This window comes from Phyllobates terribilis, unplaced genomic scaffold (assembly GCF_046119375.1).
Source record: "Phyllobates terribilis strain yellow unplaced genomic scaffold, ASM4611937v1 Scaffold_1__5_contigs__length_1240528914, whole genome shotgun sequence".
NCBI classification, from domain to species: domain Eukaryota; kingdom Metazoa; phylum Chordata; class Amphibia; order Anura; family Dendrobatidae; genus Phyllobates; species Phyllobates terribilis.
The window spans coordinates 1128787944-1128815475 of record NW_027362761.1 but is presented as its reverse complement, the minus strand read 5'-3'; the positions used below and the strand labels follow the sequence as shown (position 1 = coordinate 1128815475).

General features: G+C 48.9%; 1 protein-coding gene across 4 annotated transcripts in view; it reads right to left on the bottom strand.

The window, feature by feature from the left end:
* The window catches only part of LOC141161763 (uncharacterized), a 647860-nt gene that overhangs the window by 444146 nt on the left and 176182 nt on the right, over positions 1-27532 (bottom strand). For all 4 annotated transcript variants that reach the window (XM_073647070.1, XM_073647060.1, XM_073647089.1 and 1 more), the window contains one exon: positions 24420-24916. In XM_073647070.1, the coding sequence (XP_073503171.1) occupies positions 24420-24795 (376 nt within the window). In that variant the 5' untranslated portion in view covers positions 24796-24916. The remainder of the gene's footprint in view (positions 1-24419; positions 24917-27532) is intronic.

Below are 27532 nucleotides of genomic sequence, written 5' to 3'. Positions count from 1 at the left end.
TGAACTACAGGGTGTAGGAGCTATCAAGGATAAACTGGGCAGCTGTCTACGGGCTCTTTGGCTCACTAGGGGTATGGCAGGCTCACTATGAGCAGAGGGTTGATCCTCCTGTTCTGCTTGTGTGGAGTCTGCTGCCTCCTGGACCGGCTGCTCTTCCAGCTCTACCTGTTGCTCCGTAGGCACTTGGGATGCTGGTTGGAGGAACGTGAGGACGGGTACCACAACTGCACCATTGACTTGAGTCCAGGATCGAGGGAAGTCTCCGAGCACAGTACTAACCATATCTTCCCTTTCCTCTACGGGTCGAGGGTCTTCTTGCTCTCCTTCTGGGTTCCGTAGCTGTTCGGGACACTTCTTCAGGTGATCCCGGGATACAATGGCTGTGGTTTCCCCTCCGTCTTTACTGATGGTACAAACCTTTGGGTTGTCGTGGCTTGAGGGCAGTACGGTGTACGGGTCCTTCTCCCACTGGTCGTCCAACTTGTGGAGCCGTCTCTTCCTCTTTAAGACCTGCTCTCCGGGTACCAGGGGAACAGCGGGAGCATACTGGTTGTAATTTTTCTCTTGTCTTTCCCTAGCGAGACAGAGACTTCGCTCCACGCTCTCTTGTACTTTCCGGTACTGCTGCTGCCTCTCTGTGTCCCAGTCTGTTTCCGGTGAAGTGTCCTCGGGTGTCAGGACTCCCATTTCCAGGTCAACAGGTAACTTACCAGGTCTCGCCCTCATTAGGTAAGCCGGGGTACAGTTGGTGGAACCTACCGGGATGTGGTTGTATAGGTCCACCAGATCGGGCAGCTTCTCAGGCCACAGACTGCGTTCTTCCAGGGGCAACGTTTTCAGGAGATCCATTACCACCTGGTTCATTTTCTCACAAAGTCCATTAGTTTGCGGATGATAGGGTGTCGTCCTTATCTTCCGGCAGCCATACAGATTGCAGAATTCTTGGAAGATCTCCGCTTCAAAGGCAGGTCCCTGGTCCGTCAGCACTTGGTCCGGGTATCCGTGTGGACGGCAGAAGTGCTGCTGGAAGGCTCTAGCTGCTGTTTGAGCCGTTAAGTCCTTAACGGGGACGACAACCAAGAACCGGGAGTAATGATCCACAATGGTTAACGCGTAGACGTAGCCACTTCTGCTTGGGGTCAGTTTTACATGATCCAAGGCTACCAGTTCCAACGGCTGCCGGGTGACGATGGACTGCAGGGGAGTCTTCTGGCTGGCACGGTCCTTCCTTCTTAGGTTGCACGGGCCACAGTCTCTGCACCACCTCTCGATGGTTCCCCTCATGCCTACCCAGTGGAACCGCCCACGCAGCAGGAACTCCAGCTTCTTCCATCCGAAGTGTCCAGCCCCGTCGTGGTATGCTTCCATCACCATGGCTGCGTCTCTCCGTGGCACCACTACTTGCCAGATTAGTTCATGCGTCCGGGAGTTAACCATTCTGCGGCACAACTTCCCCTTGTAAAGGAACAGTCGACTCTTCTCAGCCCACAGTTGCTTGGCTTCCTCCGGAGCGTCTGGGTCAAGGTGAGCCTCTGGCCGAGTCAGCATCTCCTTCACCAGCCGGACGGCAGGGTCACTGTCTTGCGTTTCCTCCCAGTTGTAGTGAGGCAAGGGGTTAAACGTAGCGGCTTGCTTACTCCTTACCCGATGGGAATACTGGATAGTCCCATGACGGTGGAACGCGGGGAGTTCGACTTCTTCCAGTCCCTCTGGATCTTCTCCTTCGTCCGGTAGGTTTGGCATCCTGGACAGGGCGTCCGCGTTGGTATTGGAGCGTCCTGCCCGGTATTTGATTGTGAACTCATAGTTGGACAGACGGGCCATCCATCTCTGCTCTAGGGCACCGAGTCTTGCCATGTCCAGGTGTGTCAACGGGTTGTTATCCGTGTACACGGTGAACCAGGAAGAAGCGAGGTAGTGCTTAAAGCGTTCGGTGACTGCCCACACCACTGCCAGGAACTCTAGCTTAAATGAGCTGTAATTCTCAGGGTTTCTTTCGGTGGGTCGCAGTTTTCGGCTAGCGTAAGCGATTACTCGTTCTTTCCCCTGCTGGATCTGGGACAGTACGGCTCCTAGCCCGATGTTACTTGCGTCGGTGTAGAGGATAAAGGGCTGGCTGTAATCAGGGTACGCCAGGATTTCATCCCCCGTGAGGGCCATCTTCAGCTGGCGGAAGGACTCTTCTTCTAACTTCTCCCATTTGAAGGGCGGCTTCTGGTTCTTGGCCTTCCGGGACTGGCCTATCAGGAGGTCCTGCATAGGAGCTGCCTTTTTGGTGAAACCGGGGATGAATCTGCGGTAATAGCCTACCAACCCGAGGAACTGCCGCACTTCCTTTACACTGGAGGGACTTGGCCATTCCTTAATTGCGGTGATCTTATCAGGGTCGGGAGCCACTCCATCAGCGCTCACCACGTGTCCCAGGTACTGCACCTTTGGTTTCAGGAGGTGACACTTGGAGGGTTTCACCTTTAGGCCGTAGCTTGCCAGAGCTTCGAACACTTCCGCCAGGTGTTTCAGGTGGTCCTCATACGTCTTGGAATATACGATGACATCGTCCAGGTACAGCAGGACCGTCTCGAAGTTTCTGTGGCCCAGACAGCACTCCATTAATCGTTGGAAGGTTCCTGGTGCGTTGCAGAGTCCGAACGGCATGCAGGTAAACTCGCTAAGTCCCATCGGGGTGGTGAATGCGGTCTTCTCCCGGTCCGCCTCTGCTACAGGAACCTGCCAGTACCCACTAGTGAGATCCAAGGTAGAGAAGAAGTTAGCAGATCTTAAAGCAGCCAAAGACTCCTCTATCCTTGGTAAGGGGTACGCATCCTTTTGTGTGATACGGTTGATTCTCCGGTAATCTACACACATCCTCATGGTGTTGTCTTTCTTTTTGACTAAGACTAGTGGAGCTGCCCAGGGGCTACAGCTATCCCTGATCACCCCAGCCTCCTTCATGTCTCTAAGCATCCCCTTGGCGTGTTGGTAGTGTGCAGGGGGTACGGGTCGATACCTATCTTTTATGGGAGGATGGTCTCCCGTGGGGATGTGGTGTTCTACCCCCTTGACTCGCCCGAAGTCTAACGGGTGTTTACTAAACACTCTCTCGTACTCTTGAACCACCCGATAGACTCCCTGTTTCTGGTGTGAGGGAGTGGAGTCAGTACCCAAATGTAGTTGCTGACACCAGTCCTCCATTGTTTTCTGAGAGCTGTTACCTTCCTCCGGGGAAGATGGAGGCAAGGGTTCTACGGACTGTATGGAATCTTGATTGATGGTATACAATTTGGCTAGCGTGGCATACCGGGGCAGGTACACTTCCCTCTTCCCGATATTTATTATGCGAACAGGCACCCTCCCATGGCGTACATTGACCACCCCCCGTGCTGTCAAAATGGTGGGCCTACTGTCTGAGTAAACTGGTTCTACCATTGCCTGGTAATCTCTACCTCTCAGACCAATAGCTGCCCGGCACCAAATCATCATTTCACTTTTCGGGGGCATGGCAATAGGGAAAGGGTCACACATTCGCACGCTACCAATCTCACCACCGGAGAGTTCTAGCTGTTGCCGTCGCATCAGTGCCCGGATCTCTTTCTGGAGCACTCGCTGCTGGCCGGAGCTGGAGTTCTTGGCAACCTGCTGTAAAAGGAAAATCACCTCTGCAAGACAATTTTCAATTACATTAGTTCCTAGAGTTATCTTTGGGTGACTCTCGTGTTTGTCAATGTCTACAATGATCAGTCCCTGTGCTGCCAGTTCGACTCTACCGATTTTAATGGTCACCTCTTTAAATCCAATCTGTGGCACGGGCTGATCATTGCTGGCGATGATACTCAAGTCGTCGTCAGGGTAGCGGGTGATATCCGAGTCATTCCAGTACTGCTTGAAGAGCACGTACGGGATGGTGGTGACCTGTGACCCGGTGTCCAGTAGAGCACTCATAGGAATGCCATCCAGTACCACGGGTAAGACTGGACGTCCTCCCACATATTTGTCGCGCCAGTTCGATGGGCCTGGTGATCTTTTTCCTGGGGGTTGGCCCTCTACCCCAGGTTGTGCCAGTTTAAAGGACAGTACCTTGCCATATGTCCGGGTTGATTGCAGCGGCGGCAGATGGGTCGTCCGTCCTCGTTGTATCGGTCGCTGGGTCTTCCTCTGGCCGGTGGGGTCCTCCTTGGTCGATGCCACGGGATGTCCTCCGGTCCAGATGCCAGCTGGATCTTCCCTGGAGTGGAAACCTGTAAAGACTGCACAGTTCGGGTTAGCGCAGCAACGCTTTTAGCTAGCTCTTGGACCTGATGGTGCAGGTCTGGAGCCGGGTCATTGTTCAAAGCCTGCGCATCAGCCCCCACAGGCCCTGCCGACAAGGGCGCCGCCTCCTGGTGGTAAGTGGCAGTGGGGCGTCTGGGGGTCACAATGCCACCTGGTGCCGGTTCTCGAAGCACCCGGATGGCTCTGTCCTTGAACTGTGCAAATCCCAGATGAGGGTCCTGTAAGGCCATTGCCCGCAACTGGGTTCGGTGGGCATTGCAATATAAACCCTCTATAAATTGTTCAGTCAACAGCCTGTCCTCATCTCCCACGCCGTCAGGGTCGGTCTGCTTAATGGCTCTCAGGGCCTCTTGTAGGTTCAGGGCATAGTCCCTTATACTCTCATGTGCCCGCTGTTTGCACCCGTAGAATCTAAGCTTGATCTCGGCTGAGGTGCGGGTATCAAAGGCGTCCCTCAGCCGGGTTAGTATCCCTGCGACAGTCCTCCCCCCAGGTGGCCAGGACTTTACCTCCCTTTGGGCTGCCCCGGTTAATTGGGCCACCAGGATGCTCACTTTTTGCTCCTCTGTGAGGGGGTACACCTGGAAGAGGCTATCCAGCTTTTCTCTAAAGTCATGCAGGGTATGTGACTCCCCTGAGTACTGGGGTAGCCAGGCTGCCCCCGGGATATAGGGCATGGTGAAAGGCATGACCGCAACAGCGGTGGCGCTGGCGGGGGTTGAAGCGGTGAAGCTCTCCTCCGTATCCGACATCCTTCTCCCCCCTAGTGGACCGTGGCCTACCTTGCGATGATCCTCTTCCGTAGGCCGCGGCTCCGCAGTGGATCGTCAGGGTTGAGGACCTTCCGTCGCGCTTCTGTGACATCGGCGTCTGCTGGGCTCCTTCCAGGACCTTACGCAACGTCCGGACGTGAGGCGAGGCTTCAGTTCTCGCGCGCTTTCGGAGTCCACGCCCCTCTTCTTCCCGCGCGGCGTCTTCAAGATGGCGTCCAACGGCGGGAAAACTCCACGGAAGGCGGGAAGAAGGCTGAAAATGGCGCCGGATGGCGGGAATCTTCACCGATGGCGGGAAGAAGGCTGAAGATGGCGCCGGATGGCGGGAATCTTCACCGATGGTAAGTTTAAAAGTCTCTTTTTTTTTTTTCCAGGCACGCAGTACCCGGTGGTTGCGCGCACGGAATCCTGCCGACTACGCCAAAAGTTGACGCGCCCCTGGGCCTGTGTCGCGCTGCGTTGCGCACGCGGGAGCTTACCCGGAGCCGGATCTCTTGAGGGTTGTAGTCTCATGGCGGTGATCCGGTCCGTGCCCAGGGAGTCAGACTAAGTGGCGCTGTATTAGCGGTAGATGTTGGACGACTACGCCACCCGTTGAGTACAGCTAAGGAGCTGCCGCTGCAGGGCAGACCGCTGAGGCCGGTGGTAGGATTGTGCAGCGTGATAGTATAACCCCCAACGGGAGGGGTATGGCCTCAGGGCAGCCGACGTGGATGATGGGGGTAGCAGGAACCACTCGGAGACGGTACGGTGTAGTTCAGGGTCTTTACTGGTGACAAAGATAGACCCTCCCGGAGTACTGGCTAGCGATTGGGGCCTGGTCAGTCCTTGAGCAGATGGGATCTCCCCTGGCCAGGCGGAGTTGTAGGCCTCCCAAACTAACGATACTCTTCCGGCTACCTTGCTAGAGGCGGGTATAAGTAGCCCACGTCCCTGAGTGTACCGTGTGGTGCTCACCCGTATGGCCGGTGACTCGGGGCCTTCTAGTAGCTTCCGCTCCACGACGGCGGTGCTGGTCCCACGCGTGTGACCGTGCCTTCGGGTTTCTGGGCCAGAGGACCTGCAATCCCCTGCCGGTCGGTTTCTGCTGCTGGATAGGAGTTAGTCCCCACAGCCTCGGACTCCGGGTCCGGTGATAACTTTCCAGTCAGGGCGAGCTCTGCAGCTGCCAGCCCCTGACTCCTTGTAGTACTGCTCCCACAGAGCTCCTGATGTTCTTTTCCTATATCTGCTTCTCTGTCTCTACTTCTTCTCTACTCACTAACCCTGCCTCAGCCCTAGGTTTATATAGGGGAAGTTCTTCCCCTCCCAGGACTGGGCAGGAGGTGTGGCATGCACAGGATCCCTGACCAAGAGACCTCCCACCTGCTCTCAGACATAACATTGCTTGTTACTGTGGAAACCAGACCCCTGGGGTGCCACATTTACTCATACTATAGCCTGGGAATCAGAGGTCAACTCCAGCGCTTCTGTGAATCCAGACGAGGAAATGATCTGCACTGATGCCCAGAATCTTTATGAGTCGGATCCAGGACCAGACGCAGAAGGTTCTGACCATAATGTAGACCCTCATTCCCAAACTGTAACTCCTGTTGGTGGAGACAATGAGGAAGACGATGATGAGACTCAAATACCTGATTGGAGCGACAACTTTAGTTTTTTGTCAGTGCAGGAACAGGTTGGCTCTGAGGACGACGGGTGTGATAACGCACAGGGTAATGATGATGAGGTTGGAGATCCCACTTACTGTCAACCCACAGTCAGCCAAGAGATGAGGTCAGCAGAGGAGGTGGAGGAAGATGCTAGTGATGACGAGGTCAGGTTGCGCCTTCCTGGACAGAGACGTAGTACTGGAAGCACGTCAACAACTGCATCCTCAAACACAACTCTGCCTCTCACCACAAGTCGTGGTGGCTCTTCAGGTCGCATGGGTGCTAAGCCTTGCATAGCCTGGGCATTTTTCCAGATCGATAAAGATGACCCAACTCATGTTATCTGTAACATTTGTCAGCAAAAGCTAAGTAGAGGCCAAAAAATACATAGTTTGAGTACTTCATGCATGAACCGGCACATGTACATGAAGCATAAGTTGCAGTGGGAAGCTCAGTGTGCTACAATGCGGCCTAGCCGGCCGGGCCAACCACCGTCTGCCATATCTTGTGCATCCGCGGCCTCTTCATCCTCTGTGACTGGGGGGACAGCAGTCACACCTGTTTTGGGGCGCAGACCTGCCACCTCTTTACCCGCAACAGCCAGCGTGATTGGCAGGTCATCATTTTCTTTGGAGGTGGTAACACCAGCTGGTGTTGAGCGCTGTCCGACATCGATAGCACCACCTTTGGATCAAGGCAACCTAACATGTCCGCCTGCATCTTCCTGACAGACCGGCAGTTTGCCGGGGACACCCTTATCAACCCCATCTAAGCACAGTAGCCAGCCCTCGGTCCCTCAGATGTGGACAAGTAAAAGACCATTTCCTCCTAGCCATGAGAAAGCTAAGAGGTTGAATTTCACCATCTGCAAGCTCTTGGCTACAGAAATGCTGCCTTTCCGCCTGGTGGACACAGAGGATTTTCGAGACCCTATGTCCGTCGCAGTGCCCCAGTACCAGATGCCCAGTCGGCACTACTTCTCAAAGAAAGGTGTGCCTGCGCTCCACCAGCATGTCGCACACAACATCACCGCTTCTTTGAGAAACTCTGTGTGTGACAGGGTGCATTTCACCACAGACACTTGGACGAGTAGGCATGGACAGGGGCGTTACATGTTGCTGACTGGGCACTGGATAACTATGGTGACAGCAGGACAAGGGGCTGCTGTCCAAGTCTTGCCGTCCCCACGAGTTGTGCGTCAATCCTCTTTATGTCAAAGTTCCTCCACTGCTTCTGCCTCCTCAACCTCCTCTAGGTCTTCCACCTGCACCCAAAGCCTGTCTGGTCATGCCACAAGCTTTCTAACTGCGCAGAAGGGATCCTGCACACCTCCTTACTATGCTGGCAGTAGGGCTCAACGTCATCAGGCGGTTTTTACTTTGAAATGTCTGGGAAATGTGAGTCACACAGCTGAGGAGTTGTGGTCAGCTCTGGAGAACCAATTTCATGAATGGTTGTCTAAACTGGACCTGAAACCAGGGAAGGCCGTGTGCGACAATGCTGCAAACCTGGGTGCGGCCCTTCGCCGGGGCAATGGCACACACGTGCCTTGTATGGCTCACGTGTTGAACCTGGTTGTCCAGCAATTATTAGCCCACTATCCCAGACTAGATGGCCTTCTGCAGAGGGCACGGTCGCTGTGTGCTCACTTCCGCCGTTCGCATCCCGCAGCTCAGCGACTTACATCTCTACAGAAGTCGTTGAGCCTGCCACTTCACTGGCTAAAATGCGATGTGCCTACCCGGTGGAATTCAACTCTGCACATGTTGCAGCGACTGTGGCAGCACCGACAAGCCCTGGTGCAATACGTTCTGATGTATAGCCTGGGCCAAAGAGATCCAGAGGTGGGGCAAATCACGCTGGAGGAGTGGTCTCAGATCAGGGACCTATGCACCCTTCTGCACAGTTTTGAAATGGCGACGAAGATTTTTAGTGCTGACGATGGCATTATCAGCATGACTATTCCGGTGATTTACATGCTGGAGCACATGTTAAACAGAATTCGGAGTCAGGTGGTGGCACAAGAGGAGGTGGAGGAAGTAGAGGAGGAGGAGTTGTATGCGGAAGGGCTAACATCTGCAAGGTCCAGACGGTCGGCAGCACCAAGGCGGCAGGCATGTGAGGGTGGGGGAGATGGTTTTACCAGGGCACATGGTAGCAGCCAAACTAGTGAGGAAGGTGCAGGAGCCCAGGAAGAAGTGGAGGACGAACTGATGGAAGACTCATCAGATGAGGGAGACCTTGATCACATTTCTGTTGTGCGAGGTTGGGGGGAGAGTACAGAGGAAGGAAGCATGATTGTTACCTCGCCACCAACACAACAGGGACTTGGTGCTCCTGGATGCGCAACACACATGAGTGCCTTCTTGCTGCACTACCTGCAACATGACCCTCGAATTGTGAGAATTAGAAATAATCCTGACTACTGGGTTGCCACACTGTTAGATCCCCGGTACAAAAGTAAATTTGCAGAAATTATTCCTGCCATAGAAAGGGATGCACGCATGCAGGAGTATCAGCAGAGACTGTTGCAGAATCTTACATGTGCTTTTCCACAAAACACCAGTGGTGCACGTAGTGAATCTCACAGTTCCAACTTGCCAACCGTGGGACCGTCAAGTGTTCAGCACTCAAACCGTAACAGAACCACAGTATCTGCTGGTAACATCAATTTTGCGGAATCATTTCACCACTTTTTTAGCCCAACTTTTGCAAGGCCACAGGAGACAAGAAGTCTGACACATAGTCAACGCCTAGAGACGATGGTACAGGAGTATCTCCAAGTAAACATTGAAGCCATGACTGTGGCCGGAGCTAGCCACTTACGCCTTGGAGATCTTGTCATGCCCCACAGCCAGCGTTCTGTCTGAACGTGTATTCAGCGCTGCTGATGGTGTGCTGACAGATAAGCGCACGCGGCTCTCCACTGATAATGTAGACAGACTCACGTTCATAAAGATGAACAAATCATGGATCCAAAACGACTTTTCTACCCCTGTGTCATCCTGGGGAGAGTAAAAGCTTGATGATTGGTTAAAATCACCCTACCAACCGTTTTAAGCTTTCAAATTACAAATCATGTTTATCTGTATCTTGGCTGGAAAATAATTTGGGCTTTGTAGCAGTGTGCAGCACTGATTCTATTAGGCCATCTATAATAAGCTCCACCAGATTTAAAATTACTAATCATGTTTATCTGTATCTTGACTGGAAAATAATTTGGGCTTTGTAGCAGTGTGCAGCACTGATCCTATTAGGCCATCTATACTAAGCTCCACCAGATTTAAAATTAAAAATAATTTTTAGCTGCATCTAGCCCGGAAAATAATTTTGGGGCTCCGAGATGCGCAAGACACATAAGTGCCTTCTTGCTGCACTACCTGCAACATGACCCTCATATTGTCAGAATTCGAAGTAATCATGACTACTGGGTTGCCACACTCTTAGATCCCCCAAACTTTTCGATCAACCTTTTCATTTTAATAAAGACCAAAAAAATGGTCATTTTTTAAATTATAAGCATTAGCAGGTTATTAGAAACTGAAATCAAACAGTTTTCAACTCAAAACTTTATTCTAGGTGATGTTACATTTTCACATAGGACCCTTTGTTCGAAAGGAGCTTCTGAACTCTCTCGTCCATTGAATTTGTCAGGTTTTGGATGGTTTCTGCTTCAATTGTTTTGCATGAGGACAGAATACCCTCCCAGAGCTGTTGCTTAGATGTGAACTGCCTCCCGCCATCATAGACACTCCTTTTGATGATGCTCCAGAGGTTCTGAATGGGGTAGAGGTCAGGGGAGCATGGGGGTCACACCATAAGTTTGTCCCCTTTTATGCCCATATCAGCCAGAGATGCAGATGTTTTATGTGCAGCATGAGATGGTGCATTATCATGCAAAAAAATGATCTTGCTGTGAAATACACGGCTCTTCTTCTTGAACTATGGCAGGAAGTGCTGTTTGAGAAAATCCACATACATTATGGAGTTCATCTTTAGCGCCTTCAGGGATCCTAAAGGGGCCGACAATCTCTCTCCCCATGATTCCAGCCCAAAACATTACTCCACCTCCTCCTTGTTGGCGCTGTAGCCGTGTTTGCGTGGGGTGTCCATCAACCAGCCATCCTCCACTCCATCCATCTGGACCATCGAGCGCTGCACGGCACTCATCCGTGAACAAAACAGTTTTGAAATCAGTCTTCATGTAATGTTTGGCCCACTGGAGCCATTTCTGCTTGTGTGAAGTGGATAGAGGAGGTCGACAGGATGGCGTATGCACAGCTGCAAACCTCTGAAGGACCCTGCATCTTGTTGTTCGGGGGACGTTGGAGGCACCAGCAGCTTCAAAAACTTGTCTGCTGCTATGACAAGGCTTTTTTGCCGCTGCTCTTTTAACCTGACGTAATTGCCTGTAGGAAAGAGTCCTCAATTTGCCCTTATCAGCACACACACGTGTGTACTGTGAATCAGCTACATACTTCTTGAATGCCAAGACACTTCATCCTGATCATCGCACAATGTTGATTGTAGTCATGCCTTGACCTAAACACTCCACAATTTGTTGCTTCTCAGCAGCCGACACATCCTTTTTCTTTCCCATTTTGGCAGAAAATGTAGGCTGCTTGATAATGTGAGACAGCCTTCTTAAGTAGTCTTGCCTTTCATTGGACACACCTGCCAAACTAATTAGCACAGGTGTCTGCAATTGCTTACAGTGATATAAAGAGCCCTGACACACATCACCATCAATGAGTTTAACTGACAAACAAATTCTTCCCTTATCACTCCTAAACACTTTTTGCATAATAATTTGGAACACAGTGTACATGTGCTTTTCCACAAAACACCAGTGGTTCACGTAGTGAATCTTACAGTTCTAACTTGCCAACCGTGGTCTGTATGGAGTTGTTCAATAAAGGGCCCAAAATTAAGATAACATAAATGGGAGAGGTCTCTATGAATAGGAATTCCTAAGTATTTGATACCCTGTGAGGGCCAGGCAAAGGGAAAGTTGGACTGGATGGAATCCTATATGGATTTGGGGAGGGAGACATCGAGGGCCTCAGACTTCGCTGCATTGATTTTAAAATTTGACCATGTAACAAAGTGATCTATTTCAGCCATAACAGCATGGATGGATATATGTGATTGAGTGATATATACTAGGACATCATCAGCAAATAGAGAGCACTTGTACTCGATGCCTCCCACCTCAATCCACCTAATATTGGGGTTATGGCGAATTGTTGAGAGCAGGTGCTCCGTCACTAGGATGTATAAGAGAGGGGACAGAGGACATCCCTGCCTTGTCCCATTGGTGATTGTGAAAGGTGATGAAAATGTTCTGATGCACCCCCTGGGCCTTGGGACACCCGGAGCCGGACCCTTTTTGGTGGATGCTGGTGGTTGTAGTCTTCGTGGCGGCGACCCGGTTCCGTGGCTCAGGGTGGTCAAACCAGTGGCGGAACTATTTATGTGGTTTTGATGTTTAAATGTCCGACTACGCCACCCGTGGATTGTGGTCAGAGTGAACCGCCGCTGCAGGGCAGACCCCTGAGGCTGGTGTTGTGGGTGCAGCAGAGCGTAGCATAACTCCCCACGGGAGGAGTATAGCCTCAGGGCAGTGTATGCGGAGGATGGGGGTGATGGTGCAGGCCAGCAGCAGTAACGACACGGAGTCAGTGATGCAGTCCAGGGCCTTTACTCACAGTTCTTATTATCCAGACCACGTCTGCAGGTAACGGCTGCCCACGTCATACTGTGCTCACCAGGTGAGGGGCTCAGACAACTCCCAGATAACTTTGGAGCGCTTCACAGGACCCCCTTTGTGTGTCCTTTGTCTGGCCTTTCTTACCAACCCTTCTGTCCGGCTGCCTCGGGCCTCCTCTTGGTAAACTTGGCGCCAGTTTCCCTGACCCTATGTGGTGCCTTCCTAGCGGGTGTAGCGAGGGGCTGCGCCACATAAAATGTCACAGCCTCCGGTTTCTAGCTGAGGGTCGTTTCCTGCCTCCACTAGTTTCGGGGACCGGTCTCCCCCTTTGGCCTGACCCCTCCACGCAGGTGGATTCGGGCGTGCGGTGGCGACTCGCCCGCCCGCACCCCTAGGATCCCTTCATTCCTCGTTCCTGGAGCCTTCTCCGCTCCTCTTCCTTCCTTCTCCCTCTTCCAGGCCTGGGCCTCTGTTACTAGGCCCGCCTCCGGAGCAGAGCTCATGCAGAGCCCCTGCTCCCTGCCACTTCTGCTCAGACTTCTCTGCACTGAACTAAGATGGTGCCCACCTTTTATACTCCCTTCTCAATGCACCCAGGAACTGCTTCCTCCCTGCTCCTGCACTACAGGGTTCCCCTTCCTCAGTGTTCCCTCCCCCCACTCCAGCCAGGGACAGGGACTGTCGTGCCCATCTCAGAGGCATATTGGTCGCCCTGCCCCACGGCAATGTGGTGTAATGCATGCAGGTGTCGGGTCCTGATCCACACTCCATCCTTACCTGAGAGTGAGATATCGCACCTCTGGGTGAGGTGCAATACCTCTGTAGCAACCGAGCCCTCAGGGTGCTACAGTTCCATTTATCTTCAGCCTAGGTGACGTATTGTGATACAGGGCCGTGATTTTGGCTATAAAAGGGTCCCCTAGACCCCTACCCCAAGCTTTTTAAGAGAATCATATATGGCGTGCCAGGAGACTCTATGGAATGCTTTCACAGCATCCAACGAGAGTATCTAATTACAAATTTTTAACTGCATCTAGCTCAGGAAATACTTTGTGCCTAGTAGCAGTGTCTGCTAGTCAGCGGATTATCCCGGCTGTTATGCAAGCTACACCACCTGTAGTTTGGACACTTAATTTTTTCAAAGGAAATGCTTCGGGACCACGGGATACTCAGTGAAGAGCATCAGGAGGCACCCCAAGGCATAGGGGCTGGGACTGGCAGTAGGATGCCTTGCGGCGGACAGCCGAGCTCGATCCTTATAAAAGCTTTTTAACTGCAGCAGCTTTAGTGGACGCTACTGGAGCTGGAATTACGCGGCTGCTGGCATGAGACTTGCCCTCCAATAGATCCTTGTAAATGGATTTAAAGTGTATTCATTCAAATTAGAGAGACAATTTAAATTAAAAAGCTTAGAGCTGCCTCCACCACAGGGGGGCTCGCTCGACCCACCAGCGGACAGGCACCAGTATTGGGAGAGGGGGGCTGGCCGACAGGGTTCACCGCGGCTCTGGCACAAACCCGGCGACACGGAGGTGGCACGGGCAGGAGCGGACTGAACGTGTCGGCTTCTCACTTTTTGGATTTTAGAAGGGCATGACATGCCTATATCTGTGTCTCCCCCTCCTTTTACTCCTCCACCTCTTTTCTTTTCGCATGACTATATGTACTTGTCACTTTTCCATGTGTTAGTTGTGTCTTCTGAGCAGTTTGTCAGCTTTTGGACACCTTTGAAGGTGTTTTCTATGTGTTTCTATGTGTTTTTGTTTGCCTGCCACTGGTTTTAACGGTGTTCGAAGGCGTTCGACGAACAGTTCGACGAACAGTTTGGCGAACACACGGGTGTTCGACGAACCGAACCGAACTCGAACACTACGGGGGTGGCTCAACACTACTCAAAACACCATGGTCACACAGTATGCATAACAATGTGGTATAGGTGTTAGCGATGAGCGAGCATACTCGCAAGTATTCGGTACTCGCCCGATCATCTCAGTACTCGAGATGCTCGGAGCTCGACGAGTACTTGCGAGATGCTCAGGCAGATGCTCGGATCCCCTCCCTGCATGTTTGGCGCTCTTTAGAGCGCCAATCAACATGCAGCGTTTGCCTGCCACTCATTGTAATGCTGCAGCCATGGTGGTTGTGGCACTACAGTGATTGGATGGCCGCACAGCGTCATCAGGTCTATATCAGACCTGGCACCGCCATGCTCGTCACAGTCACTCCGGAATCAGGCAGAGTAGGGAGAGCTGCTGCTGTGTCAGGGAGAGATTTGCTTGTGTATTAGGTAGTGTATGGAGAAAAACCATACATCACACATATCCATCTTAACAAACAGTCCTTTTGAGCACTAACTAATCCATCTGCAGAGATATCAGGCAGGCAGGTTATATAGGCAGGCAGTGTATATAGCAGACTGCAGTGCATATAGCACTGCAGAATACAGCCAGGTCCTTTCCATATTACAGCGCTAGAAATCAAGCTATTTAAAACTGTGTTTTCTTCGTCACACAGATCACATATACGTTGTCAGAAAATACTGCCATTTCTGGCCTCCATTAAAAATTTCTTTCATTGTGTCAGTGAAGCAATTCACACCAGTTTGCTGTTCAAACTAGTTACCTACAGGCCAGGTATTTAAAACTCTGTTTTCGCCATCACATGGATCACATATACATTGTCAGAAAATACTGCCATTTCTGGCCTCCATTAAAAATTTCTTTCAGTGTGTCAGTGAAGCAATTCAGAGCAGTTTGCTGTTCAAACTAGTTACCTACAGGCCAGGTATTTAAAACTCTGTTTTCTCTGTCACACGGATCACATATAAGTTCGCTCCAAACTCAGTCATTTGCAGTGAGTGTGGAAGATACTGTCCTCCATTTAAAATGGCCAAGGCACGTGGCAAGGGACGAGGACTGGACGTGATGGTGATGGTGCATGCAGAGGCCGAGGACAAGCTGAAATTGTGCCACAAAATACACCCACATCTTCTCGCCCGACCTTCCTGTCCAAATTCCTAGGGGACCGCAGCACACCACTATTGAACCCAGAGCAGTGTCAAAAGGTTGTTGGTTGGATAGCGGATAATGCTTCCAGTCACTTAGCCACCACCACCACCACCACCCTGTCTTCCACATGGTTAAGTCTCAGCAGCTGTGAGTCTGGACCGCATATTCCTCACCCTGATATTCCTTACTCCCACCATGCCGAGTGCCTGGAGACAACTGATCCCACACTTGGACACTCTGAAGAGCTGTTCACTTTTCCATTTATAGATTCGGACCTCTCGCCCAGTCCACTTGATGCGGGGCAAGAGGAGATCGCATGTAGTGATGCCCAAATATTTGAGCAGCCACAGTCACACGAAGGTGACAGTGGGAAAGTGTCACAAGAGGTGGACGATGATGAGACACAATTGCCAGAAAGTCAGGAGGAGGACCAGGGTGCGGAAGTGGAAGACGAGGTGGTGGATGATATAGTAACTGACCCAACCTGGCAGGAGGACATGCAGAGTGAGGACAGCAGCACACAGGGGGATGCCTCCTGCCCTACACCTGTCGTTGCACACTCTTAAGTAGCAGCATCAGGAAGCATGTACATGTCCTTGTCCCAGCGCAGTGTTCAGTTGTCCATACCCCAGTCTTTGGAACGCAAGCGCAAATATGCAGCCAATGCCCCACAGGCCAAACTACTAAATTTTCACATTTCACGACTGCTTGCACTCGAAATGTTGCTTTTTAGACTCCTGGAGATGGAAGCATTCCGCAACCTGATGGCGGCGGCCGTCCCTCGGTACTCGGTCCCCAGCCGCCACTATTTCTCCCGGTGTGCTGTCCCCACATTACACAAGCACATGTCCCAAAACATTAGCCGTGCCCTCAACAACGCAGTCACCGGTAAAGTCCACCTAACCACGGACACGTGGAAAAGTGCTTGTGAGCAGGGACGGTACATCTCTCTGACGGCACACTGGGTTAACATAGTGGAAGCCGGGACCCAGTCGGACCGTGGGACTGAACACGTCCTCACGACACCAAGGATTGCGGGCCCTAGGTCAATCAGGGTTGCCCTCACGGTCTACAACTCCTGCACCTCAACCTCCTCACCCTCCTCCTCCGAAATGACCACATCAGTCACAAGCTGGAAGCACTGCCTTGGCCAAGCGGCAGTAGGCTGTGCTGAAGCTAATATGCTTAGGTGACAAACCGCACAATGCTGAAGAGTTGTGGACAGCTCTGAAAGAGCAGGCTGATCTGTGGCTCACACCGCTGAACGTACAGCCAGGCATGGTCGTGTGTGACAATGGCCGAAACCTGGTGGCGGCTGTGAGGCAAGGCGAGCTCACACACGTGCCATGCCTGGCCCATGTGCTTAACCCCGTGGTTCAGCGGTTTCTCAAATCCTACCCGGAGCTGCTGGATCTGCTTGTTAAAGTACGCCGCCTGTGTGCCCATTTTAGAAAGTCCGCTACAGCTTCCGCCGCCCTTGCCGTGTTTCAGCAGAGTTTGCAGCTTCCGGCTAACAGACTGGTGTGTGATGTCTCCATGCGTTGGAACTCTACACTGCAGATGTTGGGAAGGATTTGTGAGCAGAAGAGGGCAGTTGTTGGTACCAGCATCAACAAGGCTTTCGGTATTCAGTTCAGACTCCACACATAAGACCTCAGGAGTGGACATGGATGTCAGACATATGCACCATCCTCCAAAACTTTGAGGACTCCACCAAGATGGTGAGCGGCGATGACGCCATAATTAGCGTCACCATCCCGCTTGTCTGTCTTCTGAAATGCTCTCTGCTCACAATCAAAGAGGATGCATTGCAGGCGGAGCACGATGAGATGGAGCAAGGTACCATACAGGGTGATTACACACAGCCTAGCCTCATCTCATCCCAACGTGGATTGGGTGACAATGAGGAAGAGAAGGAGGAGGAGGAAGGACAGGAGCTAGTTTCATGCGCTATAGACGGTACTACCTGCACAGCTGTCATACCGTCTGTTCAACGTGGTTGGCCAGAGGACAGAGAGGAGGAGGAAGAGGAGGAGAGCATGGTCAGTCATCCTCTTGGTGAGGACACGGAAGTTTTGCCTGTTAGTAGTCTGGCACGCAAGGCTGAGTTTATGTTACGCTGCTTTTCCCATGACCCTCGCGTTCTCAAAATTTTGGGTGACAGTCATTACTGGTTGGTGACACTTCTAGACCCACGCTACAAGGAGAACATTATATCTCTTATTCCTGAGGCGGACAGGTCTACAAAAATGGGGCTGTACCAGAAGGCCCTTTTTGCGAAACTATTAAAAAAATTCCCATCTGAAAACGAGGGCACATTTCGTTGGACAACCAAGGACTACGGGCGAGAGAGACACAGCTTCAATCCATCAGAGGCAGGGGTACACTGTCAAAGTTCTGGGAGAGTTTTCTCAGCCCCTCCCATCGCACAGGCCCTGAAGTGCGGGGTACTCTCACAAGGAGTGCGAAGCTTGGGAAGATGCTGAGGGAGTTCCTGTTAGAACCCTCCTGTTAGTTTTTGCTATCTTGTGTTTTGCGGTCACGTGACCAGCTGCCTATATATTCCAGCTCCGCCCCTCTGGCTTTGCTGGACTTCAGTGTTTTTTGCCTGTCTCTCTAGCCAGGTGCTTCAGTACCTATCTCTGTCTAGTTTGCTTGGTCCCCTGGGACCTCAAGTACTTTTTGTCAGTTTGTCTTTTTGCTCTGCAACAACTTCTCTTAGGAGGTGTCCCATTTTTGTCCCAGTCCTTAGTTCTTTTAGGGACCCCTCCCTTGATTCTATAGGTCTCCGTTCAGACTAGCCGAGGACGAAGGCGGGTCTGTTCACAAGGATCAGGCTGCCCGCTACACTGTAGGGATTCAGCTTAGTCTTACTGTAGGGACAGCTTTTCCCATTCTTTCCTTAGTTTATGTTGCAGATCATAACAGTACCTTTCCGACCGTACCAACATCCTCTGTGATTCCTCTGTGCCTTATAATTACTGGGTATCCAAGCTGGACATGTGGCATGAACTGGCTCTCTACACCTTGGAGGTCTTGGCCTGCCCTGCCGCCAGTGTTTTATCAGAGCAGGTTTTTAGTGCCGCTGGTGGAATTATAACTGATAAGCGCATCCGTCTGTCAACTGCAAATGCTGACAGGCTGACTCTTATAAAAATGAACAAGGGCTGGATTGGGCCAGACTTCTCAACACCACCGAATGATAGCAGCGTAACATAAACTCAAATCCAGTGTCTTTTCTTGGGAGGTGTATTCCCATGCACCTTTTCACACCCACACATGGGTATACGCTTCCTGATTTTGGCTATTTGCTCTTGTCCTCCTCCTTCTCCTCATCCTCCATCACCATATCACCAGGGTGACCGTGGTCTGTGATGCAACACCCACATAATTTTTTTACAGGGTGTTTATGATGCCCGTAAAAAAAATTTTTATACAGTATGTTCATGTATACCCCCAAGGGGTAAATGTTTGTCAGCCTATACACTTAGTGCATGGGCATTACAAGTATAGGAGGCCCGCTCCTTTCTAATGGGGACATTATTTTATGAGGCCCTCTGACCTCCATGTCTCTTCCAAGGGGCATTGAAGTGCCTCCAAATTTTTGGAAACCCTTGCATTCACTGCATAGGCCAGCACTATGGGAGACCCACTTCCTAATAATGGGAACATTGTTTTTTGGAGGCCCTCTGACCTCCATGTCTCTTCCAAGGGGCATTGCAGCGCCTCCAAATTTTTGGAAACCCTTGCATTCACTGCATAGGCCAGCACTATTGGAGACCCACTTCCTTATAATGGGAACATTGTTTTGTGGAGGCCCTCTAACCTCCATGTCTCTTCCAAGGGGCATTAAAATGCCTCCAAATTTTTGAAAACACAATGGGAGACCTACTTCCTAAAAATTGGAACATTGTTTTCAGGAGGCCCTCCTCTAAGTCTCTTCAAAGGGGTGTCAGGGTGCATTCAAATTTTCAAAGTGGTATTGGGGTGCGTCCAAATTTTGGGCAGCCCTGGCACTCACTGCATACGCAATAACAGTATAGGAGACCAACTCTTTAGTAATGGGAACAATAAAACCGCCGGCTGATGGCTCTCTAAGAATAGTGAGGGCCGACTGCTGGTCCTTTAAGAATAGTAAAGGCCACCCGATGGCCCTATAAAAATAGGCTTTGTGACTTTCAGAGTCCTTCCTTCATAAATGAAACACGATGTGTCCGATGATATCTCACATACCACATGGCCAGATAAAGTTGTAAAATGTTAAAATGACATTTCCTGGTGAATGCATTTGTCACGGTTGAAAGCAATGCAACAGTAAAAAAACGCATCAAAAATGCTACGTGTGAACATAGCCCAAGGTGTGGAGGAGCATTTTTGGTTATTTATTTTGCTTTATATACAAGTCATTACCCTGGAAAGAATGTTCCTTAACATATTTCCCAGGAAAATCCATTTTGGTTTTGTTTTTGTAAGTTTTATTGTGAGTCTGTAAAAGTGGCGTAATTCCTCTGCCAACATTGTTGACAGAAGTGACCTGGGAGTCAGAAATGCTTCCAGGGGTCTTCCCCATGCTGTCCCCATGTCATTTGAGCACTGTTCCCATCGATTTGGGCAATCTTTAGGCCCTCTGCAGACCACCGGGGGGAGCCGCCTGAAAAATGCTCGAGTTTCCCATAGACTTACATTGGGCTCGTTGCTCGGGTCGAGCACCCGAGTATTCCAATGTCCTCGACCTGAGCATCGAGCACCGGAGCATTTTAGTGCTCGCTCATCACTAATAGGTGTCACTGCTTACACTCATGTGATTATTCACCAACGGTAGGAAGAAAAAGGAATAATCTCACCCAAATTGAGGATGTACAGTGTCAGTTCCCCAGTTCATTTATAGGTATTTTTTTCCTCCATTCTCCCGATGCGTTTCCTCAAACATATTGATTCATCAGGGGAGGTACTTGTTCAGACCGTGTACCATGGTCATATTGTGAAAGTCACGTTTATGGGATAATGTGCTCCATGCTGCAGTAAAGGCACTCTCCTCGCTGTCTCCATTTTTCAGTCCTCATTTCACTTCTGGTCTGTGGAACGCAAAACATGGTCGCTGGAACGCACTGGTCTTTGAAGCGACGCCCAAAGCGCCGCCTACCTGGTCTCAGAAGCGCCGCTCAAAAGCGCCGCCCCCTGGTAACCATGTCAAGGGCTCACAATCTTCGTCTTTGAAGACTTGAAGATACAGTGCAGGAGGGTAATTGTGGCGCTCTGCTGTGCACTGGTTCCACAGAACCCAGAAGGGTGCATGGATGGACTTCTCCACAAGAGGCCCTCACACATTCACACACCTCCACCCTACCACCTCAGACCAGCAGAGGGAGCCCGTTAGGGATATATAAAGGGAGGGTGGAGCCAGGCAGTCAGTCAGTTTGAGAAGGAGTCAGACAGAGTGTTAGGACCTTGCTCTTAGGTTTTTTCCTTTGCTGGTCACATGACCTTGTTGGCCTATTTAATCCTGCTCCGCCCTTCTGGCTTTGCTGGACTTCATTGTATAACTACTTTCTAGCTAGCCTGTGCTCTGTATCTAACTCTGTTAGTTTGCTTGGTCTACGGACCTCTATGTTCTATATATTTTGTTTGTTCGTCTGTCTGCTACTATTTCTGTTAGGAGGTGTCCCATTTTCCTCCCAGTCCTTAGTACTTGTAGGGATTCCTTCCCCACATCTATAGGTCTCCGTACAGACTAGCTTAGGACTTTAGCAGGTCTGATCGCAGGATCAGGTTCCCTGTTACATCGTAGGGATTCAGCTGAGTTCTATCGTAGGGACAGATCTCCTCTCTTTCCTTAGCTCTGGTAGCAGAACATAACACAGAGAGGGTCTGAGAGTGTGCTGATGCTCAGAGAGCAGTGAAGAGGCAGCACGCTGGCTGCCGTGCTTCGGCGAGCCACGGCCTACAGCACAAGTGAAGGCCTAGTGAGGGCCTTGAGTGTTTTCTGAAGGCTAGAGGAGAAGGAAGAAGTAGTGAGGGGGCAGAGGAGCATACCAGGCTTACCCCGAGATATATACCGGACACCCGGTCCGCGCCTACGGGATCCCTTATACCCAGTAGGGACCACCGGAACCTCTGGAGGACTACAGGTCCCAGGTTTACCAAACGCTGACTACAGTACCAGGGCTAGGAGTCACGGAGGCCCCAGCAACAGGGAGAGTGATCTCCAGGAGAAGGCCCTACCACCAGGTCAGCAGGTGCAAGAGAGAGACAGTAACCAAGCTAGGCCTAGCTCCAGGCAGGCCAGAAGCTTAGCGAGTAAAGCCACGGATCAGGAGGCCCTATACCCGCTCACTGGGGAGAGTCCAAAAGTGCGCCCTTCATCCGGAGTACCCTGGACCGTGCCTGCATCTTCACCAGTAAAGGTACTGAAGCTTACCCCCGTGTGAGTGTCCGTCTTTCCTCCGGGACCGCCCTGCCGTCTCTCACCAGCATCCACCATCTACCCCTACACTGCCCTGGAGCTAGCTCTACCTGTGGAGAGCCACACCATCCCTGCTGCCGTAACACCAGCACCAGAGGACTGCCCCGCAGCAGCGGCTCCCTTTGGCCGTATTCCACAGGTGACGTCACGAACTTTCCAAATTCCCTATAAATAATCCCCCTTTTCATTGACCGCCCTGGGTCACGGACCGGGCCAGCCACCGTGATATTCCCCATACCGGCATCCATAGGCCCGGCAGCCGAGGACCTCACGGCCGAGGGGGCGAGTCATAATACCTCCTACATGCAGCTACTGTACACAGGCATGCTGCCGTGTGGCATAGAAAATCATACCTCAGATGCATATCCTAATTTATGGAATGCAGCTAGAAAAATGCCAATCCAGATGAAGGGATAAATACTTTTATTACTCCTTCAGTCCCCCAAAGGACACATAGTCACGGATAACTCTAAATAAATATGATATAATCTGTATTTTTTAAAACTCCTATTCGTACTTTATAGAGGCAGATGGACTCAGGGGTATCTCACAGTATAAATAATTTATTTATTTCAAATGTGGTGTGTAGCAAGAATGAGAGGGGCACTCAGCTCCCCATTAGGGGCAAAGATTGGCAGTAAAAAATACAAAAACACATGCATGGAAATCATACATGCGATAGGCTAGTCGACCTACAACACGGGAAAAAAACGGGGAGGGAAGTGTCTATTAATCCCTACTCTAACTCTATTTTATACTGTCTACTACCCCACGCAATGGTTGGCACCCTAGAAACCTGCGCATATGGCGCCCCCTTTCGTCGGCGGCTGTCCCTGCCTAAAATGCCCTATAAAGGAACGGGGAAAAGGAAAGCTGTTTGTTTAGGCCTTCGGGGTACACAGTCTTCAATATAAAAATCCAGCAGTCCTCGCGCTGTAGGATAAGTTTGTCCCAATCACCTCCTCGAATTGAGGGCAAGATCTTATCAATCCCGATGAAGATTTTGTTGCTGTCCCCTTGATGTTGTCAATTTACGTGATTCGCCATGAGAGTGTCTTTTATTGGCATTATCATGTAGATGCACTCCCACTCGCTTCCAAAATTCTCTCTTAGTTTTCCCCACATACTCCATTCCGCACACACGGTCTGAACAAGTACCTCCCTGATAAATCAATGTGTTTGAGGAAACGCGTCGGGCGAATGGAGGAAAAAAAGGAAAAATACACCTATGAATGAACTGGGGAACTGACACTCTACAGCCTCAATTTGGGTGAGATTATTCCTTTTTCTTCTTATGGTTGATGAATAATCACATGTGTGTATGCAGTGACACCTATACCACATTGTTATGCATACAGGAAGTGGACAGCTATATAATGGATGTCTGGCTGAAATGTGCTAATTAGTGCCATTCTATTTAACTACCTGAGAAAAGGCATAAGGTGTTCCACAGCCAAAGAATAGGACTGGGGGTTCCACTAATAACCATTTGAATACTTACCATAGTTCGAATGAGTTATGCTATCTTTGCTCTAAGGCACATATAGAAATCTGTTCAATACTATATCATTAGCGATATTGTAAAGTTTGTGGCCACCATTAGTTGGTCACTGAATTGTGCTGTGTACCTGTTGTGCTGTTGGGTGTATGGCCAGTGACATTTGGTTTTGAAATACTGGTACTATCTTAAGCACCTATTGGTCAATAAAGTGACCTACCTCATCTCTGTTGATATTTACCATTGGCGTTATCTGGGTGACATTTTAGTGTAGTTTTTAAATAATTCTAATATAAGATATTTTTAATTAGTCCAATTACTGCTGTTTTTTTAATTAAAATCTATTTGGGCATATACTCCTTGAGTTCTGATCAGTGTGAACATGCTCCTACACGCACACCAATTTATATTCCAGTTCATCTCTTTAGGTTTTTATTAGAATTGGCCAGTAACCTAGACAACAAGAAATAAGCTATACGATTAACAAGAGAGGATTTTTAGAGAGTTAAATTCCAAAGTTTCTTATTCTTACAAGCACTTTGTTATTTACCGATTTAGAAAGATGAGACAACCCCTTAAGCACTTTTCCTATTCGTGAATAAACATATCCTGAACTGTCTCCTGAGTACATCTACATTCCTTCGGCCATCCCCAGTGCGGATTTGAGGAACCATTGTTAAACCAAGGGCCAGTGTATCCTATATTAAATTAAACAGGGTACACCACCACTCAAGTGAACTACCCCTTACATATCATCAATGCGGAATGGGAGGTGTTAAATTTTTAAGATGTAATATTAGTGTTATACCATTGCTTGGTTTGTAATGACCCTGACCGACCCAAATTACACCCATTCCTTCTTCTATAAAGACACTTACCCCTTATTAGTGGAGCCGAAGAGAGGATGGGAATTTTACATTTTTCACATCAACGATAGCTGATGTTTTGTAAAATGTAAAAACTATCTACTAATCATAGAGAAACATGTTTTTGAAACTGTTATCATGTTGTAAGTTCTGGTACATTGTACAATATCATTGACTTACCTGTAATCATTGGCTGTGAAAGTGATGACTGTTCCTTTACTTGATCAATCATAACATTGTTAATGTTACATTTTTGTAACTCCATGTTCACACGGTCCCTGTACCTTTTTAGAGTCTCCTCACTCCATTTTGCAAATGGCTCATTCTCTATAAAAATGTTACCATCAAAGCAGTTCATTTCTGGAGGTGGACGCAATAGAATTTCTGCTCTACAGAGAGCATCAATTAATGATTCTTCTTGATGCTTGAACATTATTTGGACTGACTCTTTAGCTTTTATAAAGGGGTAAATTAGGTGCTCAGCATTATGTCCAAAGCCGTCACACAGGCGAATGTATGCAGCAGCAGATCTTGCTCTTTTAGGACTAGATGCCATTTTTAAACTGACAAAAAATATCCTAAAACTTGATGTATAATATTCACATTTAGTGCAAATGCTTTAGAATCTGCTTAAAAATGCTATAGTCATCCCTTAAATTTCATCATACGAGGTGGCCCTGTAATGACAAAAAGGAAAGAAATTAAGTTAACAAAATGAAAATTAATGTTATAGGTTCACAAAGTATTAACAAGGAGTGTCGATAGCATCCAAGATCTGGGGACTCGAAGTTCTTGGCCGGAGCCACGGATCTCAGGAAATTGCCACATTGAACTGTGTCAGCGTCAACATCACCCCGATATAGTTCAATCCCGTGATAGAAAAGGGAGTTTTGTAAGCTGCAGACCGCTGTAGGCCTGTGGTTTGTGAGATGTTAGCGTCTGCAGACCCACTATAGTAGTCAGAGGAGATACAGTAGAGTCTGTTGTGCCAGGCCATCTTACTATACAACCCCTGGTAAAAATTATGGAATCACCGGGCTCGGAGGATGTTCATTCAGTTGCTTAATGTTGTTGAAAAAAAGCAGATCACAAACATGGCACAAAACTAAAGTCATTTCAAATGGCAACTTTATGGCTTTAAGACACACTAAAAGAAATCAAGATAAAAAATGTGGTGCTCAGTAAGGGTAATTTTTTTTCAGACCAAGCAGATGGAAAAAATTATGGAATCACTCAATTCTGAGGAAAAAATTATGGAATCACCCTGTAAATTTTCATTTCCAAAACTAACACCTGCATCAAATTAGATCTGCTCGTTAGTCTGCATCTAAAAAGGAGTGATCACACCTTCGAGAGCTGTTGCACCAAGTGCACTGACATGAATCATGGCTCCAACACGAGAGATGTTAATTGAAATAAAGGAGAGGATTATCAAACTCTTAAAAAAAGGTAAATCATCACGCAATGTTGCAAAAGATGTTGGTTGTTCACAGTCAGCTGTGTCTAAAATCTGGACCAAATACAAACAACATGGGAAGGTTGTTAAAGGCAAACATACTGGTAGACCAAGGAAGACATTAAAGCGTCAAGACCGGAAACTTAAAGCAATATGTCTCCAAAACAGGAAATGCACAACAAAAGAAATGAGGAATGAATGGGAGGAAACTGGAGTCAATATCTGTGACCGAACTGTAAGAAATGGCCTAAAGGAAATGGGATTTACATACAGAAAAGCTAAACAAAAGCCATCATTAACACCTAAACAGAAAAAAACAAGGTTACAATGGGCTAAGGAAAAGCAATCATGGACTGTGGATGACTGGATGAAAGTCATATTCAGTGATGAATCGTGAATCTGCATTGGGCAAGGTGATGATGCTGGAACTTTTGTTTGGTGCTGTTCCAATGAGATTTATAAAGATGACTGCATGAAGAGAACATGCAAATTTCCACAGTCATTGATGATATGAGGCTGCATGTCAGGTAAAGGCACTGGGGAGATGGCTGTCATTACATCTTCAATAAATGCCCAAGTTTACATTGATATTTTGGACAGTTTTCTTATCCCATCAATTGAAAGGATGTTTGGGGATGATGACATCATTTTTCAAGATGATAATGCATCCTGCCATAGAGAAAAAACTGTGAAAACATTCCGTGAAAGAAGACACATAAGGTCAATGTCATGGCCTGTAAATAGTCCGGATCTCAATCCAATAGAAAATCTTTGGTGGAAGTTGAAGAAAATGGTCCATGACAAGGCTCCAACCTGCAAAGCTGATCTGGCAACAGCAATCAGAGAAAGTTGGAGCCAGATTGATGAAGAGTATTGTTTGTCACTCATTAAGTCCATGCCTCAGAGACTGCAAGCTGTTATTAAAGCCAGAGGTGGTGCAACAAAACACTAATGATGTATTGGAGTGTTTTTTTGTGTGTTTGTTTTTCATGATTCCATAATTTTTTCCTCACAATTGAGTGATTCCATAATTTTTTCCCTCATCTTGGTCTGAAAAAAATTACCCTTACTGAGTACCACATATATTATCTTGATTTCTTTTAGTGTTTCTTAAAGCCATAAAGTTGCCATTTGAAATGACTTTAGTTTTGTGTCATGTCTGTGATCTGCTTTTTTTCAACAACATTAAACAACTGAATGAACATCCTCCGAGCCCGGTGATTCCATAATTTTTGCCAGGGGTTGTATATGTGGGAGAGTGGGGCCATCATGCTATATATGTGGGCCATCATACTGTATATGTGGGACAGTAGGACCATCATTCTCTGTATATGGGGCTAAAAGTGACATAATATCACAAATAGCTGTGGGGACCATCATACTATATACAAGGGGCTGTGGGGACATCACACTCTCTTTGGGGGCTCTGTAGCCATTATTTTATAGATAGAGAGCTCTGGGGCCTTATTAACCCCTTTACCTCCGAGGGTGGTTTGCACGTTAATGACCAGGCCAATTTTTACAATTCTGACCACTGTCACTTTATGAGGTAATTACTCTGGAACGCTTCAACGGATCCCCCTGATTCTGAGATTGTTTTTTCATGACATATTGTACTTCATGATTGTGGTAAAATTTCTTCGATATCACTTGTGTTTATTTGTGAAAAAAACGGAAATTTGGCGAAAATTTTGAAAATTTTGCAATTTTCAAAATTTGAATTTTTATGCCCTTAAATCAGAGAGATATGTCACACAAAAGAGTTAATAAATAATATTTCCCACATGTCTACTTTACATCAGCACAATTTTGGAACCAAAATGGAAAATCGGTTCAA